Source organism: Belonocnema kinseyi, chromosome 6, assembly GCF_010883055.1.
Source record: "Belonocnema kinseyi isolate 2016_QV_RU_SX_M_011 chromosome 6, B_treatae_v1, whole genome shotgun sequence".
Lineage (NCBI taxonomy): Eukaryota > Metazoa > Arthropoda > Insecta > Hymenoptera > Cynipidae > Belonocnema > Belonocnema kinseyi.
The window spans coordinates 28,418,704-28,435,287 of NC_046662.1; the positions used below are offsets into that span (position 1 = coordinate 28,418,704).

A 16,584-nucleotide genomic window follows, 5' to 3' on the forward strand; every position below is an offset into this window, starting at 1 on the left:
GTCACAGCCTGGACAATACTTTTAATCGTTCTCGAGCGCTTGTCCCCTTCTTGTCCAGAACTCCTCAATTTATGTATTAGAGAGTTTGTCAGGCGAAAATTGTGCACAAGGAAATCGCGGAATTAATGGAATTCAAGGAATTTCGTGAATTCACAAAATTCATGAAATCCACAGAACTCACGGAATTCATGGAATTGAAGGAATTTACCAAATCTTTGGAATTCGCGGAATTGATTAAATTCACAGACTTCCGTCAATTCCTATCATTCAGAGAATTCCATCAATTTTGTGAACACCGTGAATTGAATGAATTATCTAATTCCATAAATTCGATAAATTCCATGAAATTCAATGAAATTACGGAATTCAGGGAATATATAGAATTCTTGAAATTCCACGAATTTCTTAATTTTTCAAAAATGCCGTGAATTAACTGAATTCCATGGATTCTGTATATCCCTTGAATTCTGCGAATTCTATGAATTCCGCTAATTTCATGAGTATCGTGAATTGCTTTATTTACATTAATTCTGCAAATTCCCTTAATTCCTCGAATTCCGTGAATTCTTTAATTCCATAAATGCCGTGATTAGAGTCAATTCCATAATTTCCGTGAATTCAATCTTTACCGTAAATTCCATAATTTCCGTGAATTCAATCTTTTTCGTAAATTCCATAATTTCCGTGAATTTTATTCATTCCATAAATTCCGTGAAATCCATGAATTCCGTGGTTTTCATGAATTTCATGAAATCCGTGAATTCCTTCATTTCAACGAATTCCTTGAATTCGGCAAATTTCTTTAATTCTATGAAATTAAAAAACCGCTACGTACAACGATAGCGATTGTTGTACAGATTAATAAAAATTTTAGTTTTTTGCTTTCAGAGAACTTGTCACTACTGTATAGTTGCCACCAGGAGGGGTAATTTTTTTATTACGTCATTACATTCATGTATATTAATAATGGAATTTTTAATATTTCTAATAGAAATTTGTGTGAATATAGCTGAATATATGTTAAATAAATAATTATTTGTCTCTTACTTAAATAATTATTTCTACCTACAGAAAAAAATTCATGAAAATCACTTAATTTTCACGCTTTCACAGTGGTGTTCCCCTTTAACTGTCAAAAACTTTATTTTCTTTTTCTATACAAAATATTTTCCTTTTCTTTGTTTAGAAAATTTTTATCTTGTTTCAAATTACGATAGAAAAATTTTTTGTGGTTCTACAAATTTTGTCATTGGATTTTTGTTTTTATTTACAGGAATTCTGCACAATAACTTAAAACAGTCAAATTGTGAACCACATTTTTAGTATTAATCCGAATACCATAATATGACTTTTTACTTTAAATAAATGATTTTTAATTGCAAAAGAGTAATTTTTCTAAAAATTATTAAAATGCAAATTGGCTCCACCATACCTTTTTCTTGACACAACAATATCTCAGCCATCAATTAACTATGGATGCCACAACCATAGATATTTTCGGATCAATTCTTTCGAAATACTATGGTTACTGCAGCCATATTTATATATATACATATATATAGTTGGCTGAATTATCCATTTATTTCCACCGTTCTTTTTTTTCTTTTTAAGCCTTCTTGTGCAATTTTGTTATATTATTAAACTATCTTAAGTGTATGTCTGTTTAAAAAATTCACTTAAAAATAGTTGATGCAAAAATTCAACTAATAAACTAAATCTGTTTAAAAATTATTAATAATCCGTAGTAGCCAATTAGATTAATTACCAACATAAAGGAAGCTAAAGTTGTTTGCCAGGATAGGAAAGTGTGGAGAAAAATAGTTTATAAGAAATGTGTGATGAAGAGTGTCAGCGGAGGGAGAGATGATTGTAACAAACGATCTTGAATACTAATTTTTGCAAGAATTGTTCAAACAATGTATTATTTTTAGACATTTTCTCTTAGAGCAGAGTTAGAAGAGTGGCGTGTTTTCCAAACTTTTCACCTTATTTTCAATTAGAGTGAGGTAATAAATAATTAAAACTAACTAAAATAATGTATGAGACAATTTACTATTATTCATAATATTATTTCCTTAGAATAATTCTAGGAAATTGCAGATTTTTCCAAAAATGTTCACTTTTAGTCTACTTTTGAATCAGAATGAGATGATAATTATTTCAAGCTAATAATAATAATTGTTTGAACAATTTAGTATTATTTATAATATTCTCGTTGAATAATGTTAGAAAGTTGCCGTTTTTTCAACAAATTTATACATTTTGTCTACTTTTTAATTAGAGTGAGGTTTCAGATATTTTAGTTTAACAAAAATAATTGTTTAAGCAGTTGGTTATTATTTTTAATAATATTTTCTTTAAACAATACTAGAATATTGCAGTTATTTCTGAAACATTCAACTTTCTGTCTCTTTTTTGCTTGGATAAATAATAATTAATACAAGTTAACAAAGAGAATTGTTCGAAAAACTTATTATTATTTATAACTATCTTCTCTTAAAGCAATGCCGAGTGCTAGAAAGTTCCAGATTTTTTTAAACTTTTTCACATTTTGTTCATTTCTCAATTAGTGTGAGATAATAATTAATTCAAATAAACAAACTTTTTTTTTTAAATATGTTATTTTTATTTTCAATAATATTCTATTTGATTTAATTATTATTTAAATATAGCAAATATTATTTTTAAGCAAATTATCATTCTTCATAACTATCTTCTCCAATACAAATGCTAGAAAGCAGCGGCTTTTTTTATGAAATTCTTTACTTTTTGTCCACTTTCCAATAAAAGGGCGTGGTTATGATTAATGCAAGTTTACCCATACGAATGTTGAAACAAATTATTAATATTTTTAATAATCTTATCACTGATTAATACTAAAAAGTTGCTATTTTTTGGAAATATTGAACCTTTCGTCCACTTTTCTTTTAGAGCCAAGTGAAAATCGAGGAAATTTAACTAACATAATTGTTTAAACAAACCATTTCTGTTTATAACTGTCTTCTTCTATATTATTGCTACATAGTTGCACTTTTTCTAAAATTTGCAACTATGTCAATTTTTTACTTGTTATGATAATAATAAGAAAAGGTTAAAAAACACTACTGCTTAATTCATTTATTATTGTTTATAATTAACTATCTTCTCTCGGATTAATGCTCGAAAGTTAAGTGTTTTTTTGAATTTTTCAGCTTTTTTTAACTTTTTCAAAAAAAATTCAACTTTTCGTAAATATCTCAGAGAATATAGTTCTAAGCAATAATGATTTGTTTAAACCATTTCAAACAAATTTGAATTAGCCCATACCTCAAAAAGTAAAAAAGTGACAAAATGTGAAAAATGTCACAAAAAATACAGCAACTACCATTAATATAGATGAATATAGTCAAAAGCAATCAAAAGTTATTCAAACATTTATTTTTCTTAAATGTCATTAATGTTTACTTTGATCCAAGTGAAAAGTGGACAAAAAAATGACTACTTCAGAAAAAATCACAAATTTCGAGAATTATTCAAAGATAATATTAAAAATGATTATAAACTATTTAAACAATTGTGTTTTTTTAATTTAAATTCGATCTTGCTTAGCATTACTGTATAATAATATTGTGATGAACAATATTAAATCGTTTAAAGAATCATATTTGTTACATTGAATTAATTTTTACCTTGTTTTGAGTGAAAAGTGGACAAAAAGTTGACTATTTGAACAAAACAACCCGCAACATTCTAGCACAAATCGATCTAATCAAAAAGTGGACAAAATCTTAATAAATTGTTTAAACAATTATGTGTGGTTAAATTAATTAATTATTACATCGCACTGGATGAAAAGTTAAAAACAATGTTTAAATTCAGAGAAAACGCGATTTTCTAAGTATTCTAACAGAAAATCCCTAAAAAAAATTGTTTAAAGAATTTATATAAAAATGTTATTATTCGTAAAAAGTAGTATTTTTATGTATTAAAAACATTTTATACTCAAAGAAAAAGTGTCAAAATAATAATTAGTGCGAAAAACTTGCAAAAATCAATTTTTCACTTATAGATTTAAAAATTCATGGGGCTTCTGGAACCTCTAAATATCATTTAAAATAACAAAATAATTTATTCTATTGTGGATTCGAACAAATTTGGTATTGAAACATATGAAAATTCGAAGAAGAAAGAATTTCCTATGCTTTTTTGGACCACCCTAATGAATAATTCTTTGTTCAATCATAAAATTTGAGGTTAGGTTGATCGGGACTCATGCGCAATGTTATGTAATGGATATAATAGTTTTATACCCCCTCCCAATGATTGCCCATTTGCTTAAAATATACGTAATTAAGGAATATTCACAGGGAGAAATGCCCCCCCCCCCCTTATAAATTGACAAGGGAAAGAAAAAATAGCTGAGGGTCATTTACGAAACTATTTTCTGCGCAGAATCCGAATCTGAGATCAGAATCTGAGATCACAACGTCATATGAGCATTCACATTGACACTTTGAGGCATAAATATTCCTGTTGAAATATTTCTTTTGAAAATTTGTGTTTAGAGGTTGTTTGGGTCTCTTAGTACAAATATGAAGTCATAAATTTAAAATTGAAATTTGTAAGATCTTGGATTCAAAATGGCGGGTCCAAATTTAACAAAAACGATATTAATATCTGAAAAATTTCATTTGGGGGTTTTCGGGGTCGCTGATTACGAATATCATTTCAGAAAATATAAATTTCTATTTCTAAAATGGTGGATTCACAATAGCGTTAATGTGAATGCTCATGCTATTGTGGGGATATATCTCATAACGTAAAATAATCGTAACTTTGCAAGAAAAAATCGTATGTGACCACTCAAAAGCTTGTTTTGAAGGGTAAGAGCAGTATCAAATGAAGTAACTAGCAGGGAAGACCACAAAAATTTATATCCTGTACATAACCTCAAAAGTAGTGAAAACTCATTTTTCGAGTACATAACAACTTTTTTTATTTGGATCACAGTGCTGATATCGTGCAAGATCTGCTCCCGATCAGAAGCAAGGAAAGAAAGAAAGAATGAAAGAAAGAAAGAGAAAGGGATAAAAATAGAAGGAGCGAGAGAGAGAAAGAGAGAGAGAGAGGTAGCCTTCTATTCCCGTCGAGCCGGTATCGGTTTCATTCGTAACCGGTAAGATACAGGCAGAAGATACTCCAGTCAGGATTGCGAAAAGTAGAAAAATCGACTGAGAATCCAGCAGGTGGTGCCGGGTTTCTGCCGCAATCAGAAATGAAGCCTACCTTGAGTCGCTTATAGCAACTGCCAACTACCCTTTTTGCTATCAGCACCGTACTCGTAAAACAGACAGAGATAGAACCAGAGACTGCCAGTGTCTTGTTTACAATCTAAAATAGAACCATCCGCAACGTTACCTGTATGCAAAACAACATTTTTTTTTAAATTTAAATATTTATCGATTTTAGTAGAAATTGCATCTTTCTTGGATAAAATTGAAAATGCTTGGTTGAAAATTCAACAATTTTGTTAAAAATTCATCCTTTTTGTTCAAAATTCAACTGCTTTGTTGAAAATTCATCCTTTTCGCTTAAAATTCAACTGCTCTATTGGGTACGAAATAGAGTTCTGAGCTGGTTAAATTACTTTGAGAACGGCAACGAGAATGAGAATATTACCGAGTATATAACCGAGAAATAAATTCTCTGAGAATTTATGAGAATCTCAGAATTTATTTTTAATTAATAGAAAATTCTATGTTTTCGTTAACTTTTCGGTTGAAAATTCAACTCTTTTTCTGAAAGTTTGTCTTTTTTATTTTGAAGTTTACCTGCTTTAGCAGAAATTAAATCAAAATTGATCTTTTTTGTATAAAAATGTTTTTTGGATGATAACACAAATTTTTTGTGATAAAAGTTTTTACTGCTTTACGATAAATTTCATAATTTTTTTATAAAAATGCAACTATTTGCTAGAGAATTCAATAATTTTGTTATTCAGTCATCCCTTTTGTTTAAAAATTCGTCTTTTTGGATTAAAAATTTAATTTTTTTGGTAAAAAATTATTTATTGTTAAATAATTCATAGTTTGATCGTGAAAACTCGACTAAATTCTTTTTCAACCGAAAACTCAACTTTTTTTTTTAATTTTTAATTTTTTTATTTAAAACTTCATCTCTTATAGAAGAAATGTTATTTTTGTATGAAAATGCAACTTTTTGGTTAAAAATAGTTCTTCTTTGCTTGATAATTCAACTAATTTGTTTAAAACATTTGGTTGAATCCCTTTGTTAAGAAATCACTTTTTTTTGTTAAAGATTTATATTTTAAGTTGAAAAGCTATCTCGTGGGTTAGAAGTTCAATTCTCTGGTTATAAATTAATCTCTTTTAATTGAAAATTTAACTAGTTGGGTCAAAGTTAAGCTACATTGTGAATTTTTTTTATGGAAGGCTTATGTCTGGTTGAAAATTTATCTGTTTAGTGGAAAATACTTTTTTTTGTTTAGAATTCATTTTTTAACAGAAAATGGAACTTTTACATGTTTTAAGATTGATATTTTTTAGTTAAAAATTCTCGTTTTTTTTTGTGAAAAATTCTTTTTTAGATTTAAATTTCCTTTTTTTTTGCGTAAAAATGCATCAGTTTCATGGAAAACTAATTTCTTGTTAAACAGTCATATTTTTTGTTTGAAAATTGAATTTTTGTAAAGAAAATTTTTTCTTCTGGTTTGAAAGTTCAATAATTTAGATAAACTTTTATTTATTTTTTAGTGAAAAATCTTTAGTTGTTGGAAATTCGTCTCTTTGGTTTTAAAATTTCTGTCTTTTGTTCTATAAATTTCATTCTTTTTTTATTAAAATATAAACTATGACACTTTTTCGTTGACACTTTTTCATTTTAGATCCAATATTCAACTATTATGTTAAAAATTCAATTATTTTGTTGAAAATTCCAGTATTTTGCTAAAGAGTTATCTTTTAAAGTAGAAAAGAAACTTTTTTTTTAAATAAATTAATACATTTGAAAATTTTCAATTTATTTATGAAACACTGTTTTATTCCGATAATAAAATATTCTATGGTAAAAATATCATAAGATTAAAATGCTGATATTTGAATATTAATGATTTGAAATGAAAAATTAGTCGAAAAATCAGAGAATTTTGAAAAGGTCACGCGTCTAAGTTTTCCGCAAGTGTGGTCTTCTTATTCTACTTTGTGATATTTTTTAATAATGTGAGGCAATTGAATTTTGAGGTTAGAGTGTCAGTCTAACAGTAATAGTTAATGAGCTACTGCTTTGTATATTGTAAATTCCTGAATATTGCTGAGCTAGAAAATAATTTATATTCAACCGCTGATATAACCTGAACAATACAAATATTGTTAAAAATCATGAATTCTTAAATTCTCTTAAATTCTTTTAAATTCTCCTCAATTCTGTCATATTCTCGGTTATATATCCTGAACTTAAATTTCCGGGAATTTCAGAACTCTAATACGGACATGACCTTGATATTAACCGGATATGACAGGCAGCGCCCGCGGCGGCGAAAACCTGAAATTCCTAGCGGATAGAAATTTCACATTTACACAAGTTAGCACGTATGTATTGTTTTTAAATATATTAAATAAATAGATGATTGCTTTGAAAACGTATGTAAAATTTTTCAAAACAAAACTAAATAATAAAGAAAACTTTCTTACAAAAAGATTGAGTGGAAAAATTATATTTCATTCCGGCTAAACGCGTTCTAGCTTAGTTGTTGGTTATGAACATAACCATAAAAATTGCCGGTAGAATGTCAACAAGCGGATTGATGATGTATATTTTAATTAGAACAGGATTTTAAGCTATAACGCATTCTATCGATTTTAATCCTGAAACTTTAAATAAGGAAAAAAATTTTAGCAGTAATTCATGTGATAAGAGTGCAAAAGTGAAAGTAAAGGGAATAAGCTAAATACAGTGCAGCGTTAACAGCCTAGCGTCTGTTAGTTCTTCCCAATACCACGTTAAATTACAGGTGTTTATTAAATAACAAATATATTGTACGAGGGGTGTTCAAAGAGTAAGTTTCCCTACTCCGGGAAAAAAAGCAAAACACAATTTTTAGGTTAAAGTAACATATGTATTTATTGTTTGACTCATAAACTATTTTTCTACATAGTCCTCTTGGACTTGAATACATTTTTTATATCTGTTCTCAAGCTTTGACAAACGTTGTTTATGAAAATCCGTGCCCTGTTTTTAAAAGAATAATTTAACAAAGTCTTTCACTTCATCATTTGAATTGAAGTGATGGCCACCCAAACTTTCCTTTAACATAGGAAAAAGAAAAAAGTCACTTGGTGCGAAATCTGGAGAGTAGGGTGGGTGATCAAAAATTTTCCAGTTGAATTTTTCCAGTAAGGTTTGTATTTTTTTTCTGAATGAGGCCGTGCATTGTCGGGAAAAAGCAACACTTTTCTCGATAATTTTCCAGGACGCTTTCGTTTCATAGCACTTTTATGTTTATTTAACACTTCACAGTAACCATCTGCATTTATCGTGGTCACCATAAATATGCGCTATTTCAGTGTGAATTTCGTTGCCATTAAGCCCTTTTGCAGTTAAAAAGCCAATAACTGCACGCAACTTACAAGTGACTGATGAAACAAAAATTTTCGGCAGCTAAGACCGGTTCCGCTCTTATCGGTATATCCTAAACTAAAACTATGTTCGGTCCCAGCTCGCTAGATGGCGCTGGGGCAAAACGGCAGACTAGGGAAACTTACTTTTTGAACACCCCTCGTAATACAAAGAAAAGAATTAAAAAGATTTAAAATGATAAATTTCCTAACATTTTTCTTTATGTTAAAAATATTTATAGATTATAAATGAGATACGTGACACTCACTGTGAAAAATTCAAATAAATAATGACATGTAGGTCTGCCTAAAATTTTCCTTTTGATAAGTATTGCTATTTTATAAATTTACTATTATAGATACTATGTATTTTTAAGGTTTCAGTGAACATTTACTCTCACTTTATGTACTTAATAATCAAAATGTGCCACAGGCATCTTAGCACATGAAAATAAATCGTATTTTTATCCGGAATTGTGTAATTTGCTCACTAGAATATCCCTATGCTTGAAATAGAGCAAATTAAGAATACGTTTAACGTTGATTAATTAATTTTCAATTATTTCAACAAACTTAATTTGTTTAAATAATTTTTCTTTCGCATTTTATCTTAAAAATTATTACTATTAGTCTAGTGAAATATTTATAAACATGTATTTATTAATTTTCAATTATTTAAATAAATTAAATTTGTTAAAGTAATTTTTTCTTAATTTTTCAAATCAATAATTATTAATATTTCTTCAGTCGAATATTGACCACCATTGATTAATTTATGTTTCATTGTCTAAAAGAATTTCATTTATTCAAATAAATTTTTTTCGTAAGATTATATTTTTTGCAAAAATATTACTGTATTATCGTTAAGTGACAAAAATTTATTTTCAATTGTTCACCAATCGTTAAAGTAATAAATTATTACTTATTTTCAACAACCTGAAATTTGTTTAAACAATATTTTTTCACAAATTACACTTCATGAAATTAAAATTAAAATAAAATATACTCTATAAATATTATGGGTTAATTAAACTTTCTAACCTCAAAATCTCACAACTAGCATTACCTTTGAAAAGGTCATAAATCGTATAAATATAATATTACTACGTTAATTACCACAATAATTTTTCCAAATATCTTAGCATTTCTTTTTCAAAAAACAAGAGGATTGAAATACTTTATGTGACATTTGTAATCCAATAGGAGATCTGTCATTGACAAGAGAAATTAAAAACGCAACTCCGACCAAACCGTTTAATAAACTTGAGCAAAAGTTTGTGTCTCTAACTCAAGATTTTATCAGCTTTCCTACAGGCACTCCCATTATCTGTTAATTAAACTCTTATTTCTAGTATAAATTTATTTATTTTCAATCGCATGTAAACAAGTGGAATTCATCCCTAAGAAATTGTCACTTTTTGGTAACAGATGGCGCCAGGCCGTTTCCGTAGCCCTTGCCCAATTGAAAATTTAACAATTTTGTTAAAAATTAATTTTTTTCAAAATTTAACTGCTTTGTTGAACATTCAACCATTTTTTAATTCATGCTTTTTGGTTAAAAATCCGACCATTTTTTTTTATTCATCTTCTTGTGTTGAAAATTTAAAAATTTCGTAGAAAATTTATTCCTTGTTTAAAATTCATATTTTTATTTTGAAAAGTCGAATTGAAATCTTTTTTGAACTAAAATTCCACTATTTTTTTGAAAATCTGTCTTTCTAATTAAAAAATTCATTTGTTTTAGTAGAAAACTAAAAAATGAATTAAAATGCAACTCTTGAGTGAAAACACGACAATTTTGTTAAAAAATTCATCCTTTTCGCAGAAAAATGAACTGCTGTATTGTAAATTCAATAATTTGGTTAAAAATTCATCCTTTTTGCTCAAAATTTAACTGCTCTATTGAAAATTTCACAATTTCGTAGAAAATTTACTCCTTGTTAAAAATTCATATTTTTATTTTGAAAGGTCGAATTGAAATCTCTTTTGAACTAAAATTTCACTTTTTGTTTGAAAATCTGTCTTTTTAAATTAAAAATGCAAATGTTTCAGTAGAAAAATAAAGTATGAATAACACTGCAACCCTTTGATTGAAAATTCACCAATTTTGTTAAATATTCATCCTTTTCACTTAAAATTCAACTACTCTATTTAAAATTCAATATTTTGGTTAAAAATTCATTCCTTTCGTTAGCAATTCAACTGCTCTATTGAAGATTCAATAATTTTGTTGAAGAAATCATCCTTTTTTTATCAAAATTCAACTGCTCTATTGAAAATTCAACAAATATAATTATTTCGTAAAAAATATTCCTTGAATAAAAATGAAACTTCTTCATTATAATTAATCTTATTTTTTTAAAGATTAGTTAAAAATTAATTTTCTTATTAGGAAATCCAACTTTATTCTTGAAATATCGATTTTCTTTTTTGAACATTATTTTCTTTGACTGAAAATTTGACTATTCCATTTCTGATTGTAAATTCTTAATTATTATTTGAAATGTCAACTGATTAGTTTTAAATTGATGTATTTTGTTTCAAATTTGTCTTTATTGATAGAAAATTAATCTTCATGGCTGCGAATTAATGTTCTTTTTTAAGTTGCAGAAAAATCCTAAATCCAAAATAATTGTAAATCTGATAAAGTTGGAAAATGTTTTCAAATAAAATCATGAATCTTCAACCAAAAAAAAAGTTAATTTTTAACTAAATAGAGAAATTTTGATTACAAAACTATAAATTTTTTATCAAAAATATAATATTATCGAGTTCAAAAATTAAATTTCAACTATAAAAGGTTCCTCAATCAATAAAATTAGTTTTTAAACCAAAAGACGAAGTTTTACTATAAAGTTTATTTTCCACCAAACTGTTGAATTACCTAACAAACTATTTGAATTTTCAATCAAAAAGACGAACTTTCAGTAAAACAGTTGAATCGCTAACTATAAAGTATCATTTTTTAAGAAAATTGATGAATTTTTAACTAATTCATTACATTTCTATCAAAATAATTCAATTTTTAACCAAAAGATATGATTTTTCAACTAAACAAATAATACTGGACATCTCAAAGAAAAATGGTTAATTTTCAAACAAGATTCTATGAATTTTCTTATTACGTTATATTAATTCAGTTTGCATTTAAGTAGAAAAAGGATTGCTAAGATTTGACTAAGTCAGAAAATGTCGATTTGTTTGTTAATTCATTTAGCATGGATTTAACTGTCTAATCAGTAAAGGCCTTGGCTCTCAATTTTTGAGTGGTAGATTCTTAGACTATAAAAAGGATGAATTTTAATTCAGAATGAGATGAGTTATACTGCATGTTAAAATTTTTATTATCAGGGATTTAGGTCTAGGATCTGCTCCTGATGTGCGTCATCGTAGAGGGTGTCCTTCATAAAGAGGAATTTTTCAGATGAGTTTTTTGATCCAGGTAGTCTGAATAAGAGCCACTTAGACGAGAAGAAATGAAGGATGCTTCCTTGAAATGAAAAATCACTACGACGCCCTTTATCTGGTCGGTAATCTGGTCAATTATTTAATCATACCATGCGGATGGTGATTAATTTTCAATAACATGAGCAATTGAGCATGCTTGTTAACCTCGTCGAATGCAACTTTGTTCTGATTTAATAAGTTGCTCCCAATCGAAGTCTCTTGAAGACTGATTCAATGTCAATTTTTACTGATTAAGATAATGACAATTTGATGACTAATAAATCAATCAAAAATAACTTTTTATACCTGTTAAAAGTGATTTTTCAAGTCAGTCAATTTAAATCACTGATTAAATCAGTAAATTTAACTCATTGATGAAATCAGTCAATTTGACTCATTGATTAAATTAGTCATTTTAATTGATCCAGTCTGTTAGTTTTTCAACTAAAATAGTTAAGGTCCACAATTAGAAAAATTAATACATTGTGCCAAAATTTTGGGAAATTGTTCAAAATATTTAGGGGCACGTCTATCTGGCCCACTTGCATTTTTTGATTGTTTAAATAATACCATTTTATTTATTCGATTTGGGCCAGGGCACTAAAACCCTGTTCTCACTTACATTCCAAGTTAAAAATTAATCAAAAGTTAAACTATTTAGAAAAAAAAATTCAAGTGGGTCAGGCAGAGGTGCCCTCATATATTTTAAATCGTTTTCCAAAAATTCGGTACAATAAATTAATTTTTCTAATTATAAAGTAGCGGAATATAATAACATTTACTTAGTCACAAGCAACCAATTATTTTCAATGAACTAGTTCTTCTTTTAAACAAATAGTTGAATTTTCATTAAAAAATATTACTTTATAATCAAGAAGATTAATTTTATACAAAAAAAATGATGTGCAAGAATTTTCCACCAAACTGTAAATTTTAACAAAAAAATTAAATTTCCAAGCAAAAGATGAATTTTTTAATGCAATGATTAATCATTAACCAAATTTTCAGAAAAATCGCGCAAAAAAGATTATTACAATTTGCAATTAAAAAGAACAATTTTTATTATTTCATACCAAAACATTAATTTTTTACCTAAAAGACGAATTTTAAACCAAATAGTTGGATTTCCAACTACAAAACATTAACTTTCAAACAAAAAGATGCATTTTCAAAAAAAAATTTTGGCATTTTAAACCAAAAAATTTAATTTTTAATTAAAAAATTTTATTTTTCAACTAAAATGAAAAACAAAATTTTAAAGAAACGAATGAATATCAAACCAAAGAAATTAATTTTTAAGAAAGTTGTTCTACTCTTAACCAATTAGTAAAATTTTTAATGAAAAATATTAATTCTCAAACCAGAAATGTGATTACTGATATTTTAATCAAAACAGAATTAAATTTTAATCCATAAGCACTTGAATTTAACTAAAAATATGTATTTTGTAACATAAAGAAAGTTTAAAAAAGTCGAAATTCGAACCAAAAAAGATCCTTTTAAAAAAGTGTATTTTCAACGAAATATTTAAGTTTCCAATCAAACGAATGAATTTCCAAGAGCAATGGTGAATCATTACAAAATAATTAATTTGAAACAAAGTAGTTTATCTTTCAACTAAGTAGTTATTTTTTTTTTAATTTTCACCTAGATAAATTATTTCAAACCAAATAATCAAATTTGCAACTTGAAAGGATCAAACTTCAACATAAGAAATGCATTTTTCGCATAGCAGTTAAGCTTTGAACCTAGTAGTTGAACTTTCAAACCAACAAAAAATTAAATTTTTAATAAATTATATATTTTTTATCCATTTGTGGAAATTTTTACTCAAAGACAGTTTTTACAAAACTATTAAAATTCGAACCAAAGAGATTAATTTTTACTAAAATGAAGTATTTTACACAAAAAATTAATTTTTAACAAAATAGTTCAGCTTTTAATCAAGTAGTAGAACTTTTCATTGCAAATATTAATTTTTAATCAAAAAATGTAATGGCTGATATTTCAGCTAAAAAATAATTCAATATTAATTTTTTTTTTACTTGAACTTAACCAAAAGGGTGGATTTTTAACAAACAAAATTAATTTTTTAAGAATAAAGACGAAAGTCGAAGAAAATATATGAAATTTGTACCAAATACATGAAAATTTTAACTAAATAGTTGAATTTTCAACCAAAAAAAAATCTAATTTCAATCAAAAATGAAATTGCACAAATTTATGTCGAAAATTGAGTATAAACAAATAAGAAATTAATTTTTAATAAAATACATGGATTTTTATCCAAATAGTTAAACTTACAACTAAAAAATAAAATTTCATTCCAAAAATAGAATACTTAAATCTTCAGTTCAAATAATTAAACTTTAATTTAAAAAAAGGTTTTTTCAACAAAACAGTTCAAGTTGCAACCAAAGAAATTAATTTCCAACTAAAACAATGAGTCTTCCACAAAAAAAATTAATTTTTGACAAAATATTTCAGCTTTTAACCAAGTAGTAGAATTTTTCATTGTAAATATTAATTTTTATTCCAAAAATGTAATAGCTGATATTTCAACCAAAAAAGATTCCAATTTTAAATGAGAAAAGTTGACCTTGACAAAAAGATAAATTTCCAACAAAGACAATTAATTTTTTAAGAAGAAAGAGGAAAGCTCGACAAAATAGATAAAATTTGAACAAAATACATAAAAATGGAAACCAAATAATTGAATTTTCAACTAAAAACGATCAATTTTTAATAAAAACTGGAACTTAAATATTTATTTTAAAAATTGAGTTTCAGGAAAGAAAAAACAAATTATCAAAAAAATACATGAATTTTCATCCAAATAGTTAAATTTATAACTAAAAAATAATTTCAAACCTAAAATATAATTATAAAATTTTAAGTTAGAAAAATTAATTTTCAAATAAAAAAAAAAAAATTTTCACGACAATAGTTCAATTTACAACCAAAGAGATGAATTTTTAACAAAGTATTTCAACTTCCAACCATATTTGTTTTTCTGATGCTATGAATTTTGAACAGATAAATATATTAAATATTTTTATATTACTAGTTGTTTATTAATAATTTTATTAAAACACATAATTTTTATATGTCGACAAAATTAATCTTACAAGTTTCGGAATTTAACTTGTATGGATTCTGAAGAATTTCATGTCGTTTCTCCTTAGCTTAGTGAGTAAGAGCATCAGACCGGCAATCTGAGAGATCTGGGTTCAGATCCCAGCAGAGCTATAAAGAAATTTTTTCACTATTTAGAAATGAAAATCATTATTAAAAATATTGATTTCAAAAATATTATGTTTGAACCCCGAATTAACTAAAATGATATAGAATCGATTAAAAATTCTCCCAAATATCCGTAGGTTGATATTTGATTCAATAAAAAAAAATTCTGGGTGTTCGTGCACATCGTATAATGAAGATGACCCTGAGTTTTCTGAGGCATGAAAATTATGTAATTTTTGCCGGACTATCGACAAATTTTTAATAATAGTTTATTTTCGTTTACGAAATACAACGTAATGATTGACTGCTACATTGTCATTAAAATATTTCAAGTACGATGAACACTGAAATATTATTTCGTCATACTATGATCGAATCAAATTCTGGAAATTTATAGATGCATCCGGAGTCAATTTTCAGAACTTTCTTTTCTTTAGTGTCTTTTTAAAATTATTTTTTATACTTTCATAACTCCGTCCTTATTATATTCATTTAATTTTTCAAATACATTTTTTCGAATAATTTGAATCGGAATTTATGAACATGTTTTTAAAATGATTTTTATAGTATTTATAATATTCCAAATGTTTTCAAGAATTTTTGAATTTTTTTACTCTGTTAAGAGAAGATTATGTCCAAACTACCTAATATTTTAAAGTTCTTAAAAATGAACTTTAAGTATTATTTGAACTATTATTTTTTATTTCATAATTAATTAAAATTCTTATTTATTTATCGTAGACTTTATACGACCTAAATGTAAACTGAATGAATAGAGCCCAGTAAAAAAATTCAACTATTTTTTATTATAAGTTAGTTCTTTTTGGTCGAAAATTCGTTTATTTTTGGATAACATTTTTATTATTTTGTTTAAAACTTAAAAATTTTGTTAAAAAATCACCCTTTTTGTTTAAAAAGTCTACTGTTATATTTTTGGCCGAGAATTCAACTTCTTTGAATAACAATTTTATTATTGGTTGAAAATTCAACAATTTTATCAAAAATTATTGTTTTTGTTTTCATCAATAATCCTTTACACTGAATATAATGAAATCATGGAGACCTTGTACCTATTTTTTACTTTCGGAATTTAGATATATTTTTTGAACCGAATTAGAAATAATCACAATTTTACTACAATTCATCGTTTATTTAGTATTAAAAAATTTAAAACCTTCTACTAGAATTCATTCAAGATTTATAAACAAGATTGTAATCTCATTTTTTATCTATAAAAAATGTAACAGTCTAATTAAAAATTAATCTGTTTCAGTCATAAATT

At 26.2% G+C, this 16,584-nt stretch overlaps 1 protein-coding gene across 8 annotated transcripts in view; it reads right to left on the reverse strand.

The window, feature by feature from the left end:
• Positions 1-16,584, reverse strand: part of LOC117175649 (cytosolic carboxypeptidase 4-like) — a 328,784-nt gene that overhangs the window by 78,370 nt on the left and 233,830 nt on the right. Inside the window, exon 15 of one of the 8 annotated variants that reach the window (XM_033365363.1) lies at positions 5,319-5,397. The exons of the other annotated variants lie outside the window; for them this stretch is intronic. Within the exon in view, the coding sequence (XP_033221254.1) occupies positions 5,394-5,397 (4 nt within the window). The 3' untranslated portion in view covers positions 5,319-5,393. Of the gene's footprint in view, positions 1-5,318; positions 5,398-16,584 lie in introns of those variants that run through there. 8 annotated transcript variants of the gene reach the window in all.